This window comes from Antennarius striatus, chromosome 18 (assembly GCF_040054535.1).
Source record: "Antennarius striatus isolate MH-2024 chromosome 18, ASM4005453v1, whole genome shotgun sequence".
Classification (NCBI taxonomy): domain Eukaryota; kingdom Metazoa; phylum Chordata; class Actinopteri; order Lophiiformes; family Antennariidae; genus Antennarius; species Antennarius striatus.
In genome coordinates, this window is record NC_090793.1 from 16,263,712 (window position 1) to 16,291,371 (window position 27,660).

Sequence of the window (27,660 nt, forward strand, 5' to 3'; positions counted from 1 at the left end):
AGGTGAATTGGTCTATACCAAAATTGTCTGTGTGTCTTCCTACTTCTTCAATTGCAAGGATTTGAAAATAACTGCAAATAATTGCATTTTGTTTTCATTGATATTTTAAAGTTTCAATACTGTTTAGTAAGGTTGCAGTTTCTATTAAAAGAAAAAACAAACAAACTCACCCAACACGTTTCAGTCCCCTTCATCATGTATTTAGTGCATTTTAGAAAATACTGATTTGACAAGAGTGAAGTATAAAGTCTGCAAACATGTATCACAAAGTGTCAGAATCCCTACAGTATTGTCTTTTGAGAGGTGACATTTTGAGAGGTGACATGTAAGTGCTGACATGAGCCTTCAGATACATTGACTATACAGTCCATAAATCATATTGTGGCACTACCGGATGGGGTTGCTTTATGACGGAATATAAGCAACCCCTTGACTACCGCTTCCTGTCTAAAGGAGCTCAACGTAAGGTGCACTATTACGGACACATTCCTGCATTGGCCCAAAGTAAACAGTAGTTGCTGAAGGTCTGGGAAGGAATGATGAAAGCAAAACAGTGGAAACATTAGTGAATGAAGATATGAATGGCAAGTAGAGTTGGTCCTGTGGAGGAAATCAAGGTAATAGACGATGTAATATCAGGGATAGAGTATGAAATGCTTGACCTTGTCCTTTAGCCAAACCAGTCCAGTGAGAAATCATCTCCATTAGGAACGCAACTCACAGAGTTCACATAAATACCTCTCAGTGAGTGCAATAAATAACCATTAAGCCCAATAGAGCCTGTTTGGCCCTTGTAGTGAAACTCTGTCAAGTGTTTGTCTAAAGTGAAAAAAAGGGGCAGCAGGGGAAGATTTTATTCATTCCACAAACACTTTCCCCTCAATCTTCAGCCAAACCAGCACTTCTACTGCTCGGTGTCCCCATTCTGCCAAGCCACAAGTCTGCTGGATGCACCACAGTCACAGCACATTATACTGATGAACTGATGACACATTAGAGCACCCAGGCTACACATCCAATATGCTCCAGTGAAAAGAAATTATTGACCAAATGAACAAAGAGCATCTGTCCCTTAGTGTTTTTACCCATCCATGGCTCCAATGCTTTTCTTTTTCCTTTAAACATTCAGACCAGTTTCATCAGAATAATTACCACACTACCCAGCTACATGCAAACACACAGCCCAAATCTCGATGAGAGGATTCCTTCCCATTTCCTACAGTTTAATGTAATTTGAGGAAAAGATTCAGTATTTTTCTTTCTTTCAACAGCGTTTGAAGATCATGTTACCTTATTTATATTTATATCTTAAAAACTTTGGATCACAACGTTTTGTCTGCCCAATAGTGTTGACTTGCTCAAATTTGTTTAAATAGTCATTGTGTGACCTCCAATCCAACTCCTTTACTTCTGTATACATTGACATAGCTGTTTATTTTGGACAGAGCACAGGTGAGCACCCTGATGCTCTCTTCTGTTGCTCGTCAGCCGCTACCGTGTGCTTGGTTAGCCAGCAGTTAGCCAGCAGTCACTTGTTGGTCTGGAATTCCAAGTCCCACAGGATCTTGTTCTCAACCATTTCTGTTGATGTCAAAACTACTTGGGGACATCTAATTCACACTGTGCTGATTTTTCTGCTATTTTATCATGCCTCTCATTGCATGTTGTCCCAGTCTGCCTCTCCATTGTGCTGTAATGTCTCAAGGGCATGTTCATAGTAATGCCTGCCTCTGATGTGGTACCTGTTTAGCTGTCTATTCCCTGCCAGATTGCTGGTGACTTGTCCTAATTTTTAGCGTTCCCATTCTGTACGATTATTGTGTATTGATTCTGCCTGTTTGCCTGCACCCTGCTGGATTAGTTTGCCTGTTCTTATTACTTGGTTGTGGACTCTACATTGGAATTAAACTTTGGACATTGGGGTTCTCTCTGCCTGTCGTGTTACAATTCTTTACTATATTTATGCAAGCAGGACACTATTTTGTGATGACAGGATGACCAACATAAATGCCATGCTGCAGTGTCAGCAGCATTGTGACCCCTCTGGCCCTTTTTCAAATGAACATGTCAACCAGTTCATGACACAACTGACCCACTGTTGGAAATTATATAAAAAATATTACTGTATTGCAGGCTGGCTCTTTCAGTGCATTAACTTTGTTGTCTTGTTGTCAAGGAAGTAAAGTAAGACCTACCGTTCTTTACATTTGAAAAGAATTTATAGAGATATTTTTTTTGCATATATCCTTTAATGTCTATTATGTAGCACTATTCCAATTGGTTGTGTTAAAAAATACACATGCATTTTACCTTTAACAACTAAAAAGTAGCCTTCCAATTTTCATTGAGGTGCAATAAAAATTGGAATGAATTTAGGTTAGAAACTTTATTCTAGGTGACTATAAGTCATAAGACATAAGCTCTGTTCTGCAATCTAGCATGTGTTGGGAAGCTCATTCAAATGCTGAGTCACAATTGGTTTTTTAAATTTTGTCTTCAACTCTGTTTTTTTTTAACTTCAAGGCGGCACCGACCAACACACTACAATAATGCAGACATTGTGTGGCCTGTGGCTTCCATAGTATTTCATTTTGAAAAATATAGCAAATCACATCTCCTAGTATGTGTCAGAGCTATTTTTGGAATATTAATAAATTCTGACAGTCCACAGCGTAGTCCGACTGCTAAGACATGGCCAGTGAAACATATCTGTTATTTTTCCCTCAAATTTGCAAACCAATTTTTTAGAGACGCAAAAAAAGCAACATGCCAAACATCCAAAATGCCCTTGGTCAAAGTTGGAATAAGAGTGTAGCTGTTTAACCTTCGACATTAGGATTCAACATGAGGACGCTCAGCAGGACATTTCTATTGTTATTCTATTACAGAATCATAACAGCGGCGCAGTCTTCCCTGGAGAACGAAGGGAAAAATATAATAGTTTTAATGACATCAATCTGTTTGGTCAGCGTGTCTGCAGACACGAACATTTGTTTTGGTGATGGTGCCTCACTGTAAAAATGCCATTCATATCATTTTTGTGAAACCTCTTTATGGTTTCAATATTTTGGTACCCAATTCAGTAGTCTACCAACATTGTGATATATAACGTAAAGAAAAGTGTGGTTTGTTATGCTTTCATTTCTTCGGGAAGCAGAAGAACATTTCCAAGTTCAAGAGTTGTCACCATAAATGCCTGTGTGTGTAGAAAATTCAACTGTCGCCCCAAACTTCTGAGGTTTTTACACACATGCAATCTAGATGTGGTCATGGTGCACATTTGATTCACGTGTACATACATACATGCATGCAATGTGCACACACAGACACACAGACACAGATACAGAAACACACACATGTACACATACACGCATGCGCACACGCGCGCGCACACACACACACGCACACACAAAATGCAGAAAATTCAAAAAACAATTTTACTTGTTTAAAAACTTAATTCATTTCAATGAATGACTGAGTCTGTGTCTCATTTCTGTTGACACAAACATTGTTGGTTTTACAACAGCAAAAAGTAGGAACAATAGAACAAAAGCTGGAAGCGATTGTTTTGAAGAATGAACACTGGTTGTGCATCATAGAGTTTGACAAAATATTGGCAAACTGAACATCATTATGTCATGAGTCAAGTGAACAACACGGCAAACATGATAGTGGGTTTTGGCTGTGGAAAGAGGCAGAATACATATGTACGTTACATCATAACTGCGTGAAAAGACTTTCTCTCTAACTAGCTACACTTTCTTTACGTTTTTTAATTATTTTTTAAATTTTATATACTGATTTTAATCCCCGAAGGGTAATCAGTGTTTCACTCTAGTTAGTTGAATGAATTAAACAGTTACTTCTCTCTCTTCCTGAGAGAAATTCCAATTATACTAATACTAGTTCTTACTATCACAATTACACCTCTGATCAACAGGGATGCCAAGTAAAAACAACACAACAACAACAATAACAAAAAAGACATTGTAGACACAAAGTGCAAGCACACATTCAGGCCAAGACGGAGGGTTTTTTTACATCCCAGCCAAAATATCAAGCGTTTCTAAGTGGTCATGCCTTAAATGTTGGGTACTCTCCTTCCATCACCAAGATCTTGTAACTAGGAGAAGAAATGTCAAGCTTTAGAAAGAAACAAACCTTTCATGAGTTTATGGTTTGAGTTAAAATGTCATTCAGTAAGAAAAGCCAACAAAAATGTCCTGCGCAGCATGCCAACACATTTCCTCAGAGAGATACGATATGTTTCTAAAAACAGTAGATTTGAAGATCTGTTGCCACAGGAAAGATAAGAGCATATTTGCTCATTCGTTTAGTTCCCAATATTGCTTGACTCATATAAGTTTACACTGAGCCAGACACTGAGCAGAGTTTTCTCTGTAAAACTGGCTAATGAAAATATACTTCATTCAATATTTGTGACAACATAAAACTCAACATAAAACACAAAGCTGATTTAGGAACATGAAACCATGTGTGGATATGCTCGAGTCTGCCTGCTCTCCTCTTTAAGAAGGGAAGTTCTACAGAAACACACACACACACACACACACACACACACACACACACACACACACACACACACACACACACACACACACACCATTAACAGTACTCCTTTGGAAACTCCTTTTCCATCATTAATCGTGTCACCCTAGGTAAAGCCACAAGAAATAAGTTGTCCAATCATGATAGTCTTGTGGTTGCCAACAATATTGCTTTACTCATATGATGCAAATCTGCTGGTCAGCAGGTTTTTGGGAACTCTAAACTTTCAATGAATCTTGATCTGTACTGACAATAAGCAATAAGCAAGTGAAAGTGCTCCGAGTGAAAGTAGATTCTTTTCAATCTGTCTTAACAGATTTGGCTGTAAAATCTTTGGATAACAAGATTCAGACTGTGTACTATTAGGCATTAATAATCAACAAAACCAAGAGGAATATGTTCAGTTGAATGAAATTTATCAGAGTTGAACAGGGACAAAAGGTTTGATCCTGCAGGGATTGTCAGGCACACAGTAGTGAATGTACACAACTTTGAACCTTTCTGCCTGCCAGTGCCTTGAAAACAATAAGCAGCATAACACTATACGTAGACTTCTTTCCTCACACCAAACTCGCTACAAAGGAAAAGCTAATTCTCATTTAATTCCTTGGATAACAAGGCATCACATGAACATCACCAGGCCTCACCTGAAAAGCACTCTTTTTCGACATTTCCTTTCTCTGAGGAGCTTTTGACATTACTCACCCCTCCCTTTAACTAAATTGGGTGGTTGTTAATTTAAGTATATTTTAATGGAACACTTCAACTCCCTCAAGCACATGAACTCTTTCCAGCACAGTCCCTATTAAAAACAACATTTTGGGAGGGGAACCCACAGGCAGAGAGAACATTAAGAGAGCCTTGGCTAGTCAGTTCAACTTAGCAAAGTGGAACCATGTACCATACACTGACATTTATATGTATAGTTTATGTTGGACACATGACTACAAGAGATTAGGCTCAAATTTTATCTCAGTGATCCTTATACGTAACTTGGAGGGTGGAAGGGTATTTGGAGCAAAGGGTTGATACTACAGTATTGAGAATTAGCATGATTAGCCAGTGTTCTCACAGACAAATCATAAATTGCTTGGCTTACTGCTTCCCAAATTATCACAGTAAACTAAATATCAACTTCTGAATTGTGATACTTATCATATTGGCAGATATGTGGCAGGGAAGATTTCTGAAGCTCCGATTAACATTCATATGCACTTTTTTTGAGTTTGTGTGGAGGTCTGGATGGTAGATTTCTATATTGCAGGATCTTTCTGATAAATTGGTCATAGGCAAAGCTAAAATTGATGTTACACAACCGTTACAACTAAATACTAATACAACTAATACAACTAAATTTAAAATACAACTTAATTTAAAATGTTGGACCGGCTCAGTCCCATTTTCTCCATCGAATGCTATAAGCTGTCTCATTGGGGGACTCTGATTTGATCTTGAGCTGTCAAAATCCACTGTACCTGGGTCCTAGCTCGTCTTCACACCTCCAAGTAAATTCTCCAAAGCTCTCATAACGCTGGTTGTAGTGGTAGAGTACACGGTGGAGTGTGGGAGCACCCAGGTCCATCAGAGTGTTGTAGGCTGTCTGCTGTTCCTTCCCACTGGTGTAACCATTGAACAGATTATATATCTTATCAGCTATTTCTGAAAATAAAAGCATTATAAAAGACAATTGTCACATACAGGAGCATCACAGCAGCTAGAAATGTCAAAGTATGAGCAATGTCAGTTTTGTCAAATAAACAAACAGTTATCTTGACAAAAAAAAAAGAAGAACACAAACATCAAGGGAAGACAAAGGAAAATAGATCTAATCAGAATCAGGATACTTTATTGTTCACAGAAGGGGAAACAGCATAAATGTTGGTGAATCTAGAAAGAGCAGTGCCAGCTGCTGGACGGGTGTGACTCAGTGGTCGTCTGCTTATCAAATAGTTGGTGGTTCAAACCCCAGCCGAATGTAGCCTTGGGATACTGTACCCCAAATTGCTCCCAGTGGCTATTAAACTTGTGTGTCACTGGACATCGAAACAGTAACATGAATAAGGAGCTGCAAAGCTTTTATTTGTGTTCTAGCTTTAACTCTACAGAATTGTGTTTGATATAAAATGAAAGTGGAAATGAAATGAAAGTCATTGTCAGTGTTGTCAATGAAAGAACTCTCATTTGGTAGTATAGTTCGCTGTTACACCATTACTCTCTTTGTTCTCTTGTCATTTATGACATTTTTCGACATGCACCTTATCCTAAAAGAAAAAAAGTTTGGACAGCCCTGACAATTACTTTAATTGATAAATTACTGAATTAGGTGTTTCGTTATTTTGATTTATCAACACAATGATGGACAGAGTAATATTTCAGTAGTGAAACTAAATTTATTTGAACTAACAGAATATGTGCAATATGCATAAAAACAAAATTAGACAGTTCCAAAATTTGGGCACTTCAACAGAAAAAATAAAATTACATCAATCATAGTAGATCATCCCTTTGCAAAAATATCAGCCTGTAGATGCTTCCTCTAACATCCAATAAGTTTCTGAATTCTGGAATGAGGTATTTTGGACCATTCCTCCTTACAAAACATTTCAAATTCAGTTAGGTTTGATGGTTGCCGAGTACAGCCGAGCAGAGATCATCCCACAGATTTTCAATGATATTCAGGTCTTGGGACTGGGATGGCCATCCCAGAACATTGTACTTCTACTTTGCATGATTGCCCGAGTACATTTTGAGCAGGGTTTTGGGTCTTTGTCTTGTTGAAATGCCCAGCTGTGACGGACCTTCAACTTTGTGACTGATTGTTGAACATTTTCCTCAAGAATCTGCTGATATTGAGTTGAATCCATGAGACCCTCAAATTTGACAAGATTCTAAGTACCAGGACTGGCCACACAGCCCCACAACATGATGGATCCTCCACCAAATTTTACTGTGGGTAGCTAGTGTTTTTCTTGGAATTCTGTGTTTTTATGCCGCCATGCATATTGGCTTATGACCAAAAAACTTAATCTTTGATTCATCAGTCCACAGCACCTTATTTCAAAATGAAGCTGGCTTGTTGAATGATGCACAGTGACACCATCTGCAGCAACATGATGTTGGAGTTCTTTGGTGGTGGTCTGTGTGTTGTCTTTAACCATCCCTTGCATTTGCTTCTCTGATATTTCTCTTGGCCTGGTGCTTCTGGCCTTAACAGGACTTGTGTTTGTGGTCTTCCATTTCCTCACTATGTTCCTTACGGAGAATAATGACAGCTTAAATCTCTGCGATCGCCTTCACCCGAATCATGATGTTGAACAATCTTTTTCTTTTAGGTCATTTCATGGTTGTTTTGAGGCCTCCATGTTGCCACGATTCACAGCAGACTCACAGGAGAGAAACCAACCTGAAATCGGCCACTTTAAATACCCTTTTTTCATAACTGGATGCACCTGTCTATGAGGTTCAAGGCTTGATGAGCTCACCAAACCAAATTGTCTTCCAATTAACCAGATCTAATTCAAACGAACAAAATGATAAATACATACACACAAATTTAAGTAAATGGGAATATTGTGTGTGTGTGCATATAATATATCAATAGATAGATAGATAGATAGATAGATAGATAGATAGATAGATAGATAGATAGATAGATAGATAGATAGATAGATAGATAGATAGATAGATAGATAGATAGATAGATAAATAGATAGATATGTCATCTGCTGTTTTGCATTTTATTTCATTGTTGCTCATAAACTGTTCTGATTTGTCAAACCCTGTGCAGAAATCTTGCACAATGTAGATGTTCAACTTGATATGTATCAAAATCTGAACTGCATTTGAGCATCAAGTCTGTCTCTGTGAGCCACTTGTGTTGCACAAACAGGATTCAGATATCTGGCTGGATTCTGTGTCTCTCCTCACCTTGTGCTTTGACATCATCCACAGTCGGACATGGAGTTTTAATGGTGACCTCACTTGGGCTGGAACGGCGACCTGTGTTGTCTACTGCCCACAGCCGGAACCTACACACACACACGCACGCACGCACGCACGCACGCACACACACACACACACACACACTCAGTAGTGTATAATATGCTGGATTCTGTAGCATCAGCAGGAACATTTCTTGCAGCTGTTAATTCAATTATGCCTCCCCTTGGGGGAGATGAGGGATGCATTATCAATACAGGACCTCGCTAGAGCCACACTGATAACAATTGCATCAACAATAATTTAACTGAATGAACATCTCCACCTAGTGAGCAAAGCACAAACTGCATCCATTTGCAGCCTAAACAACTGCTCGCAGTAGCAGAAGGTGCAAAATTCTCTAATTCTATCACAAAAATATTGCCAGCCCTATATACACAGCATTCAACATACATTCATAGTTCATAATACATGTAGAGAAATAGACGTTGAATCCTGTCCATTGTCACCAAAGGCTGACTTGAAGCTGGAGGCTGTTTTCTGTGTCATGCTTTCATTACTGAATAAAAAGGCTCTGCCCACACAGTAGATTTGTGTGTAGAATGCAACAATCTTTATGGCAAAAGGAATATATGGAGTGCAGTTCCCTGGAGGCAGAGATGACACCTTGGCATGGTGAAAGGAATGAGCTGCCAGACAGGATAGACAGAGCAGAAGCACCGCTGATGCTGGGATTAAGAGGGCATGTGTAGCTGCTCATTCATCCGACATCAAAACTGTTTGAAGAGGCTCTTCTTGGGCCCCACCCCCCTTTTTATTCCCCTTTCCCATTGTTTTGATCATATTCTCTGTTCTGCCGTGCTGCCTTCTTTCATTCAGCATGTGTTTGAGAACATTTCTGCATCTGACATATGTAGCTCTCTCTCTGTGTTTCTCTCTGTTTCTCTCTCTTTCCTGGCGTGTGTTTGTGTGTGTGTGTACAGATATAGTCTCATGTCCAAGTATTTAATAGATTATACTAACTAAATTCATAATCCACAAATATTTTCATTCAGTCATCCTCCAACCACGTTCATGGTTTGGTAGTGGTGGTTACAGATACGTTTGGATGAATATTGTGTTCATAAACAACAAAGTTTATTTTTGTCCAATTGACCTTAGCGAAGGAAACGCAAAATTTTAAACAAAGAAAATATAAAATATATTGCCACCTTCTGGTTTGCCTGACAACTCCAAAAATTGCAATACAATAAAGGTCCCATATTATGCTTTTTTAAATTCATGTCATTCAGCTGCCAGATGTCCAACTACACTGTATTTGTATATCTTGCCCAAAAGTGATCCGTGGTCCCCAGTATCCTTGATTGAATGTGGTTAAAATCACTTCCGTTCTAAAACGCTCAGTGTTAATGGGCGTGCCTGAGAGCTCTCTATCTGTCCAGGCATGAATTAAAAAGATTCCAAATATCTATTGATGCAGGAAGCGTTTGTTTTCTAGATTCTAGGATTTGGTCAGGTTAGGGTGGACCACTATGTATATGTAGAGATCTGAAAAAATATGTTTTTCCAATCTCCATTTAGCCCATGTTAAGAAGTGTCATTTTATCCTCCGACAGGAAATTATGCAATTAATGTATTATAAATTTTTATATTAGCAAATGTTCTTCTGAAGATGAGTTTTTGTGTGTTTTTTCAGGAGTCTGTTTGGACCAATATCCCAAAGTCAAATAAAAATTATAAATATCACACAATTTATGTTCAGAGCTTTTTTACTTACTTACTTAATGTTGTCACCTTTTCATTTTTAACATAACACATGTTGAAAACCTACATGGTATTCGTATAGAAATAGAATTCATGTCCTGAATACACCAAGTGTCTGGCAGTAATTTGTTTTAACAAAGCAAGGCATAGATTTTCTTGACCTACAATGTTTACATGCCTGACTGAGCTGATAGTTTTATTATAATTAGTCTGACTACAATCAGGCAGTGAGGTCAGTTTAGTTTACAAGTTGATAATTTTACAAAAAGAAACTTACATGTATGTTGTATCGGGCTCCAGACAGCGGATGATCATGCTAATGGAGGAAGATAACAGGTTGGGGATGTCTCCTAACATCACACATGGAGACCTCGCCCCAGACAAGATGTCATCCACAAAGCTCAAAAGGGTTTCTGTGTCAAAATAGAAAGACATTCTATTGAGAGAGCACAATTCAATCAAACTGAACCACAGCCCAAAACGGTTCCATCACACAATAAGACATTGTAAGTGATTGTCCCTGAAATTACATTCTTGATTTCTTGTCTTCATTTTCTTTTATAATTTCCTTAATAAGAATTATTTTACATCCAAAAATCTCTATATCAAAATAAAGAATAGATATATGTATTTAATACATCTTTACTTTATTAAATCTGATATAAGTTACAGTAAATATCTCTGCTTAACCTCCCCCAGGGTGGAATAAGCCCACTGCAGTTTCAGATTTGAGACCAGATTAAAAGCACTCTATGAATTACCCCAAACACACAACTTAATAAAATGTAAAAACTGATGATACTCCCACAAGCGTCAACTGCAATATGATAATATAAATAAATCTGACAGTAACAGAATTTGCCTCACGGCATGTTTGTTATCATAATGATAAGCACTGAGTCCCATCAGTAAATTTAACAGATGCAGATGGATGTAGTGGAGCACTTGGACAGAGCTTCCCTGTTGTTTGGCAGAGAAAATCCAAACCCACGACCTGGACCCAAATAAGCGGAACAAAATGATTCTATTATTAATGAAACATCTATGTATGAATTGAATTCATTAGTAGGGTTGCAGGGAGCTGGAGTCTGTCCCACCTGACTCTGTTGTGAGGCAGGGCTCGCCTTGGACAGGTCACGAGGTTATCGAAGTGCTACACATAGCGAGAGACAAACAAACAACCACACTCATATTCATGCTTAGGATTCATTTATAATCTACAATTCACCTCTACTGCATATTATTAGTGGTGAGAGGAAGCCCGAGAACCAGTAGGGAAACCACACAGACATGGTGAGAACACGAAAAGTCAACATAGAAAAGTGTTTTTTTCTAAAAGAATTGTGTAACTGGAGATTAATACAATAATATATACAAATTTAAAATGCTTCATAAATTATTTCATATCACAATCAAAACTACATTAAAATAGACACAATGTAATTTCTAATTAAAATATTTGTGTTGGTTGTTAGTTATTATCGTGGATGTCCTGTCTTTTGCATGCTCTCCTATTAACCCACCGCTACAAACAAAAAAGAGCTGAGACTCTTAGAAAAACCTCTCACTTCAACATCCTGTTCCCCTTCCATCATCTCCACTTCTTCCCAGCCGTCCAGGACAGTGGTGACACATGCTGCTACATGTGTTTTCTCAGCTGGCCTCGTGTACGTCAAGAGGGCTTTCGGCCACCAAAGTGTGCCTCACTGCTAGGGGAAAATCCCTCTGCTTGGAAAACTCATGTTTCTCAGGTATGCAAAGTTACTCTGAGGTGGTCATTTTTGACCCTCCGCAACACAAGCACTGCCTGTCTGTGTATGTTTACAAAATATTAGTGTGTAAAGTGTTACTCATCACCTGTTCTTTTCCTCATAATACAAATGTGCACCTGACCCACCGGCATGCTTTCAGCCTACTTAGGTGCAAAATGGGCTCAATATAATCATTCAAAAATTATCTAATAGATTAAAATCTATATTCCAAGCTCAAAATGGGTCCAACTACTGCTGCAATAATAATAATAAATGATGATTTACTTTATGAAACCACCATCCCTTACTTTTTATTTTTCTTCTGCAGGGGTGAGCAAACTTTTTGACTGGTGTCACAGAATTTTAACTTTACATGTACAGTATATTGATAAAACACATATTGCACATTGCATGTGTTTGTCAGATCGCGTGTGTGGCCTTTTGGTTGTGTAAAGGGACAATTTTAATTAACATGAAATCACATTGGGGTGTCAGAAGTTGCAAATAATGATGATAAGCTGCTGTGGCTCTTGTGTAAATTTGTGCCAGGAAAAGGATTGATATTAATATTTGCCTCATTAATCAATCAGAAAACAGTTTCTGTGACTTGGGTCATCTGATCTGCAGATTGTGATCTGCAAATGTTTTGAACTATTCCGCACAGAGGAATATTCAGCAGCTCTCCTCACTATATCAGTGAACTGGATAAAATATAACCAAACGGACCTGTTGAGATGATGGATTGGAACACAGTGGAGACAGAGAGCCCATAAGCCAAGGACAACATACCAGTCCCTCTGCTAAGAAGTGCAGGCATGCCTAGCTTTTAAAGGGAAAGGAATAACATGTAGCACAGTGGGTAGTGCTGTTGCCTCACAGGAGAAAGGTTCCAGGTTTGATTCCTTTTTGTATGGAGTTTGTATGTTCTTTTGGTGTCTGCGTGTGTTCCCCCGTTTCCTCCCACCTTCAAAAATATGCAGTTTAGGTGAATTGATTACGCCAACATAACTAAGTGTGACTGTGTACATGAGTGTGGAGTGATTGTCCTTTGTGTGGCACTGCAATGAGCTGGCATCTCACCCCTGGTGCACCCCACCGCCTGCCCATAGAAAGCTGGGATAGGCTCCAGCAGACCTACAATCTGCAAGGTGGATGAGTGGTTGAAGACGAGATGTCTCTTCTACAGTACAAGAAGGTGTATAAATATTTAACTGAGAGCAGTACGGTGGAACAGTACTTAGCATCACAAGGCAAGAGAGTTCTTGGATTTGGATCCAAGCCACAGACTTTTATTGTGTTGTTTGCATGCTTTATCCATATCCGAAGTCAAAAACATGAACAGGAGAATTTCAATTGTTCAAAATTTGATATTGGAGGCATGCTCACTGTGCTTAATTTTACCTAAAGGTAAGGTGGTTAAGATATTCTGACATTCGTTTTTTGTCTGACTGCTCATGTTTCCTGTGCTTTTGGACTCCACCATTTTGCTATTTGCTTCAGTTGGTGGAAAATTTGTCAAAAAAATCTCTTTAAATTTTACTTGAACCTAATGTCTGACAAGAGGCATGTCTGACCTCTTGTTCATCACTGATGCTGTTGTATTTTGTCTTTGGCAGTGTCAAACGGACTATGATTAGGCAACATTTGTCCAAGTATAACTACGATCCTTTCTCACATCTGTCTTCTCTCTTGTAAAGTGGTGCAGAACAGGAAGAGAATGGGTCAAAACTCATTACAAATAGGCATTTCCAGAAGCCCTTGTTCAAACAGAAGGTCAATGAAACAGAGCACTGGTGAAAATGTGGGTTTTTGAAAACAAAAAAATCTTGCATGAAGAGAGGAATAATTTGCGTGGGTGGCCTACGGGCCAGAAAAACACAGTGCACCTTATTTGACTAGAATAAATATCTTAGGTCATAGGAGATTTTGTACTGTGAACATGGTGTTCTGCCATAGCTTTTATGGACATGAGTCAGCACCAAAGGTATAAAAGAATACACAGAAATAAATTTTTTTGTTTGTTGTAGATTACAAAAAAACAGCTGATAAAATGAACTTATTCTGGATAGTGAACTAAAGTAATATTTCACCCTCGACAGCTGCCAATTTGGCTGCTTGTGAGTTTTATTCTAGACCTGGAAAATCCAAGAAAAATCTAAGAACATGCACACTAAGTGAAAAATTCTGACCATTTCTATTTCTAATTTTGTTATGACCTGATTATTTTATCGTCAAGGATGTCAGTCCATGTAAGACAATGGTTCACCACAGGTTATCATAATTTTACATCTGAAGAGCATAGGCATTACCAAGAATTGTCAAAGTTAGCAGAGTTATCTATGACTGACATAAAGAAAAACTGTTCATTTTGAGCATAACAGCCGATGTTACAAGTGAAGTGCCAGCAATTCTAGTTAGAAAAAGAATATCAGTACAAGTTATCTTTACAAGCACCTTACTGTAATGCACATTTTTGGCTTATTGTTCAACAGAGGGGTGGCACAGTGGTCCAGTGGGAAGCACTGTCTCACACAAGGAGGTTCCGTGTTCCATTCTTTGAAGAGATTTTAAAATTACCCACATTGTCTGCTCTACATTTGGAGAGTTAAAATGAGACATGAAAACAAATTGTGTCATTTTTGATGAGCAGATTACAGACTGTATTAAAACTGCAAATGAATGACACATTGAATCAAAAAACAGAGATGAAAGATGAGTTTTGCGCCATTTAGGAAGTCACAGCTGAAAGACTGGGAAGTGTCATGACTGCATTTTGAAAAGCATAGATTTTTCAAAACATTTCCTTCTTTGTTGTAATAATCTGTACTTCCTCAGTCCGATCCTGCCCTTAATTTTTACAGACATGGATTTTTAAAGTTTAAAATTATATGTGAAGTAAATTAGTATATTTCATCATATCAGTAAATCTTCTTGAGGCAATTGGGGATGTGATTGAAATTAAATGCTGCGTATGTAGAATTTACAACTATCGGCACAATTCAGTTTTTACACAGGTTATTAAACTCAACAACACATAAAAAATACAACTTATATTCCGAAAAACTGGAGTTCTGTGTAACACTAGAATTTAAGCAGAATGCAATCAATTGAAACCAGCTCATAATTTAATTTCTTCTCTATAGTGTTTCAGAAAGAAGTGAACTTTACAACATTCATGTTCGTAAACGTCCAAGTCTGCAGCCAGTATAGCCAGTATCTTTACCTGTGGTTCATTCCAATCATGTGATTTAGACCACTCTAAAACTGTTCTTTTTGCTACCCCATTCAAAACTTGCTGTTGTCAAATTAAAAGTAAGTATATACTCTGAGTATATACCATAACCCCCCCCAAAACAAAAGAAAAGTGGTTTCTGGTTTGGGTTGTTACTACAGAAATAGAAATGTATGTTGTCACAAACCAGTCTAAATGCAGTTTACATTTGTATCTACCCAGGAGATGAAGGAAATATATTTAATATACCCAAAGAAGTGTAGCTATTTGCAAAATGGAAACAATATGTATAGAATGCCTTCATAAAAAACATAAACAGATTAGTTGATGAATGCTCTTTATCAAAAGACAACGCAACAAAACACCCAATAGAACAGATTCTGATAGAATATACAGTATTTAAGATATCATGTCAGTATTGAGGATCTACACAATAAGCTTTAAAGTAGACTTAGAAGGATTGGTGTCCCCAAATAAGAGACCAAAGGTAAACTAAGGTAACTATCTCCTTTTCTGCTCCTGAATAATGGCCAGAAAAGTGTTTTGGCAGAATGATATGACTTCATAGGGATGTTCTTTCACCTTTTGGACAGAAAATATTATCACTTCATCATTTTCTCCTGTTACAACGTTGTGTGAAAATTTGTCAAAATGTGTGCTTGAGCTATGACCAAAATGTGTTTCTGATTTCAATGACAAAATTGATGACTTGAAGTCCAAGAAGATTTGTGTGCCAAATCTTTCAAGGTGTACCTTAGGTATCATGTTAACAAGAAGGAGACAGATGGACAGAAGACTCAAAAACATTTACGTGCTTAGCCAGAGCCGTTCCTTTTGGTTGTACAAAAAGAAGGGCAGATGGCATCTCTATTATCTGTTATTATTTTAGTTAATCATTTTGAGAACTACAGATGGTTATGTTAATTCACTGCTCTCAATGCTGGTGCAAAATTATGGTTATTGGAGAGTGGAAATCACTAAATCACCACTTATTCACAAGTGATCTATTAATTGTCCATAATATAGGGATTGAATAAAGGGATAAATAACTAATGATAATAATGCTGAGAAGACACGTCTTATTTTTTTCCTTTTTTTTCTTTACTTCTTTACTATTTTCATCAAATTTCATCACATTTTGCTAAATTTTCCATCTCATTTAATCACAAAACATTCTAGTTCTATCAATTTAACGATTTAAAATGTGAATAAAAGTAAGCAATTGGAAACAAAGACATAGACATGACCAAAAGACCAAAACCCCTCATCAGAATGAACAACCCCAGTCCCATCATTCATGGAAGGCCATAATCTATGCAGTGAGAAATGATAAACACACACACACACACACACACACACACACACACACACACACACACACACACACACACACACACACACACACACACACACACACACACACACACACACACACACACACACACACACACACACACACACACACACACACAGGGCACACAGTTTGCAGAGACCTAGAAGGGGAGAGCGACAACTCTGTCATTCAGCTGGAGTTGTTTACCCTCAACATTCTTAAAGTATGATTGGTTGGAAATTTAGGGATTGCCAGGAGAATGATATGAGTTATGGGATGTTTCGTCTTTGAAGTACTGCCTGCTGTCATCAGTTCAGCTGTACAGGCTCAGACCCTTGGTGTGTGTGGGCATGTGTGTGTGTGTGTGTGTGTGTGTGTGTGTGTGTGTGTGTGTGTGTGTGTGTGTAAGAGACTGTGTGTGTGTGTGTGTGTGTGTGTGTTTAGACCATTCCAGCTAACCCATTGCTGTTTTTCTCTGCCTCTTAATGGAAATGACAGGTGCGATGATTACGATGATACTATGGAATATGTCAATACGTGGAAAGTGTTTATGAATTCACTCTTCTACTGCGCTGTAAAGTTAGCATTAGTTTGTTAAAGTCTTTGTGAACAATGATGAAGCATCAAAAAGTGTTCTTTAAAATATCTTAACAGTTAAGATGTGAATTTCTTTTTGGTTAACATCATCTAAGTACTGGTGATTAACTGGAGTGACTTGAATCACAACACATTCAAAAGGCTCTGGTGTAACATACACACATTCAGTACATGTACACACATTTATGTGAGGCAAAGAGCTCACCTTAAGTATTCCCCTTTACAAAAGCTACAGGCTCCTCTTACGGCTGCCTGGCAATTTATCAATTTCTGTTAAAGCAGACAGCTTCCTCATTACTTAATAAATGTCAATCGCATGCACACAGTTGGCAGCAAAAGCCAAAAAAACAACATCTGGACTTAGTTGTCTACCTTTCCATTGAACAAAAAGCACAACAACACAACAAAAACAGCTCACCAACAAAACTAATAACTCTTTTTCCTGGCACTTCAATAATGTCACAACCACTACCAGACCATGCTGGCTGACCACAGAGAGGGCACTGCTTTTATTTACACAATACGACATCCCATGGGGTAGTTGTGCACTGCTTAAAAGTGGATAGTCATGGTAGTTAATTGAAAATTACATTTCTAAAGAGCAATAAATTGCTTTATAATTGAAAAGAAATTAATTTGACCGAATTGATAACAGTAGCACTAAGAGCGTTTAGTAAACCATCAGTACATTCAGCCAAATGTATCAGTAAAAAACATGTAACACCTTGTATAAGGGAACAGTCAACAACAATATAGCAGTAATTGTTGTACAGGCTTGAATCACTTTCAATCCAGCTAGTCAGCTGTGAAACACACAGATAATAACCTGCAGGTATCAGAGTCTCAAATAAGTATTGATACATGTGAAAGGCCAAGATTTTGGATTTTTCAGCTTTCTTTTAAGTCTCATACTCTCCCTTATTTTTCCTTCAAACTTGTCTTGTGTGAAATTTACACAACATTTTTAAATGCTTTTGGAATGTTCAGGCTGTCTTTCAGTTTGTCTCATGCAACCAGTATGCTTCTGTTTCTCACTTCACACCAACTTGATCTAAATTTTTTTTTTGTTCTTGTGTTCTTACTGAAACACAATTCCCGCTGCGACCCAAATCATATACATTTCCCACTTTTGATGAATTTGGACAAATCTACAAAGAGCCATCAAATCAGCAGCTTATATTTCTACTTTTGCATATAACTAAAACAATTTTCTCTCCTGTCCTTTAAACCTGTTAGCAATGGAATGATATTCTTTTGATTGCAGTTATTAATTACCTTCATATAACACAGAACAGACACACACCTAAATTTAAGTTCCCTGACATTGCTCATGTACAAGATTGCAAGGTAAAAGAGAAGTGGGGCGATATTAAATATTAAAGTCTTTCAAAAAATTTTTTTGTACAATTAAATACATGAAAAATTACTTTTGGAACTCAATACATAATAAACAAAAAATTGTGAAAGAACTCTAAAATTGTTTTATATCTTATATTTCTCAAAGTAGCCACCCTATGCCTTGATGACAGTTTTCAAACCCTCTCAGTGAGCTTCATGAGACAGTCACTTGAAATGGTTTTCACTTCACTGATGAGCCTCGTCAAGATTCACTCATTGATTTTCTTGCATCTGTTTGGAACCATCTGAGTTGTTGTGTAAAAGTCAGGTTGATTACATAGTTGTTAGCCCTATTTGACAACTGTTGTAATCCATATAATGGCACAAACCAATCAGTCAGTCTGAAAAATTGCAAAAACTTTGAATGTATCCCTAAGTGCAGTTGCAAAAAGCATTCAAGCCCTATGATGAAACTGGCTCACATGAGGACCGCCCCAGGAATGGAAGACCGTGGGTCTCCTCTGCTGCTGAGTTCACCCCTCCCTCTATAATGCCTTTCTTAACACTGAACAAAATAACAGTGGTGTTATGTCACTCCAGAGTCTTCCTAAAGTGCAAGACAGCATTCTGACGCCAAAGAGGAATGACTTGCAAAATTGAAGCATCAACACAAAGTCAATCAAGTAGCTTCTAGTTGTAGTATGTCTCAGAACAAATCATATGAATAAAACAGTCTTTACTTAATAGAATCTGCCACCACAGAACCCAGCTGCACCTTCAACTAATGCCATTAGATGCATTTTTTTTTTCATTTCTTGATTTCATTGTTGAAAACTACCATGGGTTACGTGAGCATCATTTAAAGTTCCTGGGGGTGCATGATGTGTCATTTTTTCCCCTGCAGTATGTGAGGGATGCTTGCTGCAGAGAGGAAATCTCTGACTCCCATATGGTCATTATTGAACAAGATTTCAGTGATGTCATGCCTCATGGAAATCCAGTGGAGTCCTGGAGATGACTAATGGTTGACAGTTGATGGGTTGATTTCAATTCCAGGAAAAGATGGAAAAATCTGGAGTGACAGGGACATTACAATCTAGTGGTGTGAAATATTAAATTACATTACTGAATACAACCATGATCATCCCAAAGGCACCCCAGATGGGTATGTGGCAGAGACCCAAAGGCTGATTAGCATTTGATATTAACCACAAATGATATTATGATCCTTGGATACTGGATTAAAGAGAAATTTGGAGCTTTCAACTGATGGTTACCTGTAGGAAATTGGATCAGTTGATTGGAGAAATTGCTTGACAAAATGAAACTCAATTTGTTATGATGCTGAACTGGGCTCTGCCCATTAGATACTTATGTTCTGCCTTTGTAGGTCAGGTTCAGGATATGCATTAACCGGTGTGTAAGATCGGAAACATAAATCTGGCTTCTTTCCCAGAGATACAATTTATGGACATATGTAAATGGTATCTCTGTATGTCTAGATAAGATGTTCTGGGCATTTATGCACCCGGAAAGTCTAAAATTGGATGGCGGTTCCTGTGGAAGGGCCTAACCAAATCACACTGAAAAAAACCCCAACAACAACAAAACACCAAGTAAGCTTTTATGAAATCCAAGTCATCGAGACGCTCAAGATATGCTGAAAACTGCACGAGTCTCAGTTGCTCTTATGCATTTCATCCAGCTGCACAAAGGCTTGAAAAAGTAGTGTGTAACAAACTAGGACTTCTTGGAAACAGTGGTCAACCCTGGTGTCTGTGTTTGTGTGATGTAGATAGGTGAGTAATGTGTTTACCTAATGAAATCTTTGCACCACTGACCCTTGCGCAAACCTTGCCCCTGCTGAATGATCAAAGCTGTTATGTCATCAGACTGTTCATATCTCAGGATATGTCTGTTTCCAGAACAAGACTGGGTGTCCTGACTTAAAGCAGACTTCCTATTCATGAAACTCGCTCACATCTGTTGGGGACCACGGATATGCGTGTAACTGGACTGTGTAACACTATGATCTCACCTTGTGTGCCTGAAGCTTGTTAAGAGAGTTTGCTACACAAACAAGCTGCTGTCAGCTCCAGATCTCACCAAGTCCTGGACAGTAAAATTACTATCCACAGAACACGTATGCATATTTATGAAATATTGCATAACCAGAATAAAGACAAATACACCGATGTAGCCGTCAACAAATATCTTTGTGGATGTTTTGTAGAAAACGTGGGGATATTCTGACATCTGTTTCTGATGATCCGTCAGTGAAAGCAGGAGGCAGATATTTGATCTTGGCTCTTTTGAATTTTTTTTGTCTCTTCCAAAGATGATCAGTTGTGTCTGTTCAGATCTTTTCCCATAAATGTATGGTTTGTTTTAATTTGTCTTCTGGAAATAATTATGCAAAATATTTGGGAATTAAATTCAGGGAAGTAGCAATATTTCAAATATATTAGGAGGAAACTATTTCAAATATAGGTTACTCTGCAAAAGCACACATGTAAGTCGTGCAGTATAAGTGCTCTGACTTCTGGATGTAATATGACCACTATCTCATTGATTTCCACAATACCATATTTGAACCAGATTCTGTAATGATGTGATGTAATGTTTTCCAATCTTTGTTTACAGAAGAAAGGCAGAACATAAAAATTTGAAATTTATTGATACAGTGAAGGAGGCTACTGTACAAACATGAATTGTGTGAAACTTTAGCAAGATGTCCGTGTAGGTTCTCAGTCATCCAGGTCATGGTTATCCAAAAGCTGTTGAGTCAATCCAATGGACGTTAAGAAAGTTCTTGAAGACATTTCGTTTCTCATCCAAGAGAGACTTCTTCAGTCTCCAAGAGACTTGGATGAGAGACCAAATATCTTCAAGAACTTTCTTAACATCCAGTGGATCGACTCAACAGCTTTTGGATAAAGTTTAGCAAGACACACTATTCTAAAAAGCTACCAATGCAAATATATTTGTTTTTGTGTATGTCTTTGCCTTTGTGTATGTGCACAATCACAGAAAAAAACATACAAATACATGATTAGTACACTGAATTTTATGTGATTTTCATTCCTTCATTATTAGTACCACAATCTATGCATCTTAAGTTCTGGTTTCTTATCCTGTCATTGGAATTCGGTTGAGGGATGTTGAGGAAAAGCCTTAAATCTATTCTTTTGAGCATGAATGTACAACTTTTTCTTTCAAAAGTTAAACCTCAAAAGTTCAACCTCCATACTTTTATGTCTTGACCTATCACATTCTTTTGTCACTCAAAAGTTTTCTTGTGCTAGGAGTGGAAGTTATCTCAGCGGAAAATGCTCCTTTGAACTGAGTTGTATGAACTACAATCACTCCTTTTTCTTGCACAGTGGATACAAAAAAAGGAAGTTTTTAGAGCTTTGAAAAGATTTCTCTGATCCCAAAATACTGATGAATGTCTAGAAATCATCTGCCTTAACCAAATACTGTTTGCCCCTTGTTTTAAACTGGTTTCATACTTTTTGGAATAAAAAGAAAATTGAAGAAAACATGCTCAGGTGAAAAAATGAGTGAAAAAGGAATAAGGAATTGGGTACAAGAAAAAGATCAAAGGACAATTGAGTATAAGAAGCAAGAACGAGAAAAGAGGAGGTGGTCAGAAAGACATTAAGAGGAGAATAAAGAATTTTTGGAGAATGATGATACTGAAGACGAAATTGTGAGGAAATGGTGAAGAAAAGGCAAAGAAATGGAGAGAGAAGTGCAGAAACATGACTGATTCTCCCAGCCAGGAGACTGACAGATGAAATCAAAACCACACTATACAATACCCTTTCCAGATTTCCATTTGTTTCCAGGCAAGGCAAGGCAAGGCAAGTTTATTTCTATAGCACAATTCATACACAGGCAATTCAAAGTGCTTTACAAAGGTAACAAAACACAAGAACACTTCAAAGATAAAAAGGGGATTAAAACAAGACAATAAAATATCAATAAACGAGCAATTAAAAGGAAACAGTCAATTAAACAGGAGAATAAAATATTTAAACTAAAACCACTGCTTTTTAAAAAAATGCAGATAATTAAAAAACAAATTCAGGAAAATGCTGCGGTGCAGTTTAGCTTGCTCTGGGTGCGATGGTTCACTGCACTTTAGGACAAAGCTGAGTGTAATGTTGAAGCTGAATGTGTGTTTCCCAGTGAAAAGGAAAAATATCTTTAAACGGACACATCATTATACCTTCATCCTCCATCTATACCAAGACTTTTTTACACAAAGAGCCATATTTGCATTCCAGCAAACTTTCACTTTCAACTTCAACTAACACAATCTTGCAATTCACACGACAAGCCCTTCACACTTCCCTGCTTACTGAACTTTTGCAGTGAATGTAATCAAGTGGAACAATATGTAAGAATTACAACCTTAAAGCTGCAATAAACAATATTTATATCTAAATATCAGCAAACAAGTCCTTGTGTGGTCTTTACAGCTTTCAAATACTAGGTTCACTGACTTCCCCAACCTGCTGTCAGGGTTCCAACCCGCCAGCAGCTCAAAAAAGGTTGTGATGAACCCACAGAACATCAAAAGCTTTGGAACATGAAAGTGGTAGAAAACTCTGCTTAGCTTGGATGGATGGTAGGTTTCTAAAACTCCTTTTTAATGTAAAAGTCTCTGAAAAATTTCACAGTAGTTTCACAGACAAGATAAAATATATTTTATTTTACTTCAGGGGCAGAATCCATCACTTTATGGGATGTTTGAAAAATAATATTATTTCTTGCATTGGATGCTGTATGTCCTGAGGGAAACCTGGATGGTGTCAGGCATCCCTACACAGCAACAAAAAGAAAAACACCAAATATCACGATAGAAAACCAAGTAACAATTCCTGGGCTGCTGTTTGAACAGACCTACACTGATGTACAGTTTATCACAGTAGAGCACTCTTCTACTTGATTCTTTTACAACAACTATGTTCAACACCGTAGAGATTATTTATTATTATTGAATAATTTGATTGGATTGGACTATTACTAATCTAATATTAATTTATCATACAGGTGCTAACATTTTTTGGTAGATTTTATTTTTGAAGAACAGCAGTAAAATATTCAGACAAATATTTTTCATTTTCATCATTTATAAATAACAGGCACTGCAATGCACCAGTGTTGTGCCTGGAGTGTAGCCCGCCTCTCGCCCGCAAGTCCTCTGGGACAGGCTCCAAAAAAACCAGCAGATTCGCAAAAGCAGAAACTATAGGTAAACTGAATGACTGAATGAATGAATTACATGCGACTCACATGGGTGCCTTATTTTAATTCAGTTTTGTTTCTTTGTTGTTATAAACACAAAATAAAGTGATCGGATAAGGAGCTAACTAGAACTTTAACCATCACTTTAACCATCAACATTTTGAATAAAAACGTGATATAGATATATAGCTTTTATATATATATATATATATATATATATAAAAGCAATTTGTCGTAAAATATCTCTGTATCAACCACTTACTGCTAACGGCATAGAAAACAGACATCAACAGGTTATTTTCATAGCAATGCACTTATGTGTGGTGCAAACTGCAGCAGTTCTCACTGAGCCGCAGAGAAATGTATCTTTCTTTAAGTCTGATCCTGATTAGCTGTCGCCAAAAGCTCTAGACTTTGATGTTGAATCAAAGTATGAATGCAATGCTTGAAAGATGGACTTTGTGGACAATTTCTTTGAGCTTGAAAATTAAAAAACATGATAACAAGTGTCAAAATATTCTCTTAACCACATCAATTTATGCTGGATTCTTGAGCATCCACTGTTTTTGTCTTCTTTTTGTTCTCAGAGCACAAATTATTGAATTTGACAAACATTTGTTTTTCAGTGGAACACAGTGTTAATGTAGGTCTGACACAGGAGATTTGTTCAAAGGGCATGGGAGGACAATACATTACAAAAATTAAAAACAAAACTGGATTGTCATGGCGGGATATTTAATTCTTGCTCGTCAAATGCTTCCTTGCATTTATGGCATGCAGCTGTCCTCCAGCAGTCACTATGCAATAGCAGAAACAAGATGCTTGAAGGTTTTATCCTCTTTAATACCTGTTCATGAGTCCTAATTAACGAGTTTTCATACTAATACTGTGATTCTACATGAATATGTGTTTTTAGTAACCACACAGGGCATAAATGCAATATTCAAAACATGAACAGTCAGAGGGAAGTAAATGGAACATGCAACCTGGATCAGAGAATGATTTTCTAATGTAGTCCAAATATGAAGAAATATTAGTGTTGGAAACATGCTACTGTGGACATTACTGGAAGTCACATTGCCTGCATTTAGATTGATCAGTGATGAAGTATGAATAAGGACCAGGTGAAAGGTTGAAAAACTAAACAAAATCCTATTTTACAACAGTCATAGTTACTTTTTTAACATTGATCCTATCACTGTAGGACTGGGATATTCGGACTTAGAATTTTATTCCATGACCATCCAGGCATCTCTAGAAGCTGTAATGAGAGAAGTAAAGCTATAAGTGGCACCATGTAGTGTGGTCTTAAACTGTGCGAGCACAAAGGCTTGAGGTCAGTTTATATATTTTTTGTCACCAATCTAGAAACAATATACCATAATACAGAAAGGGAAACTGAAGTCCCTGCCTTTCTGTTACTGCCTATAGTTTATACAGCACTTCTGGCATCCGCCCTTCCTTATAGAGATAAATGAGTACTGTTTCTTTTCTCAGATATAATGAACATTAGTCTTGAAACAGAGGCTCTTATTCAGTATAACAGCACTATTAAGAGGATGCTCACTTGCTTTCCTGTTCTTCCTGCATCAGCTGCAGTAATTAATGATCCTCAGTGTTGTGACTAACATGGCTTACACTTTCATTAAGCCTCAATATACTTTGGTACTTGAATGGAACTGCAACAGTCCTTATAATAGATTAGGTCATTATTCTTAAAATTAATTGCCCCTGTTGCCAGCTTCATAAATAGCTCCAAACAAATAAGCTGTGCCCTCTGTTAGGGATGAGAGAGCTACACACACTCCTGCTGTTCCAGTGGCTGATTACATGATTTCCTCCCTTCAGGGAAAACGTGAAGGATGATGATCATAACTAATGAGTAAATAACTGGTTACATCTGGATTAAGCTAATAAAACAAAACAAAAATAAAACTGTAAAAATACTTATTTGAAGAAATATGTGGAAAAAGACTGATTTAAACTCTTGTGAATAGACAATTTAACAGCGACAAATAACATTACTGTGAAAAACAAAAATCTAAATCAACATCGTACCAAATGATCAAAACAAACTAGTTTGTTGTTTGCAAGTGAAAACAATCAAGTGTGAATGCACATTTAAAAACAACAACAAAACAAAATGATTCATTCTGAAATCAGTCCAACCAATCTGCCAAATACTGTAGACAAACACTCTAGTACTTCATTGTTATAATTACTTTTATTATTACAGTATTACTGGTTTACACCATCTTGTGGAAGTTTTATAAAATTACAAGTGAACCACATTAAGACATCAATGCAGCTGAGCAAAATTATGTTGTTTAGATGCCACACAATATCTCTATAAAGAGATCATGTCATCTAAAGCTTTAAAAAAACATCTGTTCTAGATTGATGGATGCAATTGTTGATTTAATTTATTGGTTAATTTTGCATTTTTGCCTTATTTAAATATAATTTATTTGTCTTTTTCGAGAATAACCTGAAAACATTGTTGTACAGTTCCTCTCAACAACCAGAGTGTGATATTGTGAATACTGAGTGAATACCCAGTGGAGTAGGAGGGGTTGAACGGCATTGGTCAAGGGCACTTCAGTGGTGGTACTCAGTCCAGGGGGAAGAACTTCTTTTTTTGTTTGTTTTTTGCCCCCCACCCAAATTAATTCTGCTGTCCTGGGAACGGAATATAATGTAACACCCTATTGTCTAATGGAAACCTACAGTGTGATGAAATCTTTCACATTTGGACCAGGATTTCTTCCAGGTGGTACACTTGATAAAACTGATTAGGCTGATTTTAGCCAGATGGTGCTCACAAACTAGGGGTTTGTTTCTGAGCCAGCTGAAGTAATGAACACTGGCCAACAGCTGCCCATACAAACTACTGTAAGGCCAAATCATTTCTTATTCATAAACAACCCATCTATGTACACCATAACAGGATCAGACATTCTTGATCAGAAATTCTTGTAAATATAGGATATGAAGGGACTAGAATCAAAGAACATATTAAGAGAACTGTTTACACTTGATCACTGCCCGTGGATGGTCAACCCTTATTTCTATAATTGTAATTATAGAGACTAGCATATTGTGACATTTACCATTATATTTTCATTGACCAGGAATGGCATCACTGGTTGAAAACATTACCATTTGTTAACGAATATCCAACTGGCCAATATGCCAACTGCAGCTCCGGACTGACATACCTGTCTCAACTTTGGAGTGGTCAGTCCTTTCTGTCACCTTCTCCTGACTGATGAGGTAATCAACAATCCTCACCCCGATTGGTGGCTCTGTGTGGTTCCACTCCATGATGACCAATGAGCTGCTGGGTTCATAGGTGTAAGAAAGTTTCAGCCTGGCAACAGAGGCAGAGAGACGCAATATCAGGCCACAGTACATTGTTGATAAACTGGCCCTGTGACTGCAATTTAGAGACGATAGTTGTGTAAAATTGCTCACTAATGACAACATTTTGAACTGTTGCAAGTACTTCTGTCAACAGGAAATGTGGACATTTTTTGTCAAATGTCTGATTATTTTTAGCAGCTGTCTGCAGTATTGAGAGGCTTTTGTACAGAGGCCCATTTCACTGATCAGGATGCCAAACCTGTAAAGGAGTAAAAAAAAGAAGAAAAAGAAGAACAACAACAGAAAAACAATCAATGACTCTTGTAATCATGGACTAATTGCAGGACAACAAGATCTGACAAATTTTCTGACTCAGCCCTGCTTCAGTAGGTGGACATTTGAAATTGTTCTGTGTCTCTTTACCGTTGTTTTGTTACAGAAACGGTAAAATGATTGGCGGTGGTGGTGGTGGTGTGTGTATGTGTATGTGTATATGTGTGTGTGTGTGTGTGTGTGTG

At 37.5% G+C, this 27,660-nt stretch overlaps 1 protein-coding gene across 1 annotated transcript in view; it reads right to left on the reverse strand.

Annotated features, from left to right (window-relative positions):
* The window catches only part of astn1 (astrotactin 1), a 277,794-nt gene that overhangs the window by 3,117 nt on the left and 247,017 nt on the right, over positions 1–27,660 (reverse strand). Inside the window, exons 20-23 of the mRNA XM_068339866.1 lie at positions 26,998–27,149; positions 10,550–10,685; positions 8,497–8,597; positions 6,045–6,228 (exon numbers count right to left, since the gene is read on the reverse strand). Of these exons, the coding sequence (XP_068195967.1) occupies positions 6,045–6,228; positions 8,497–8,597; positions 10,550–10,685; positions 26,998–27,149 (573 nt within the window). The remainder of the gene's footprint in view (positions 1–6,044; positions 6,229–8,496; positions 8,598–10,549; positions 10,686–26,997; positions 27,150–27,660) is intronic.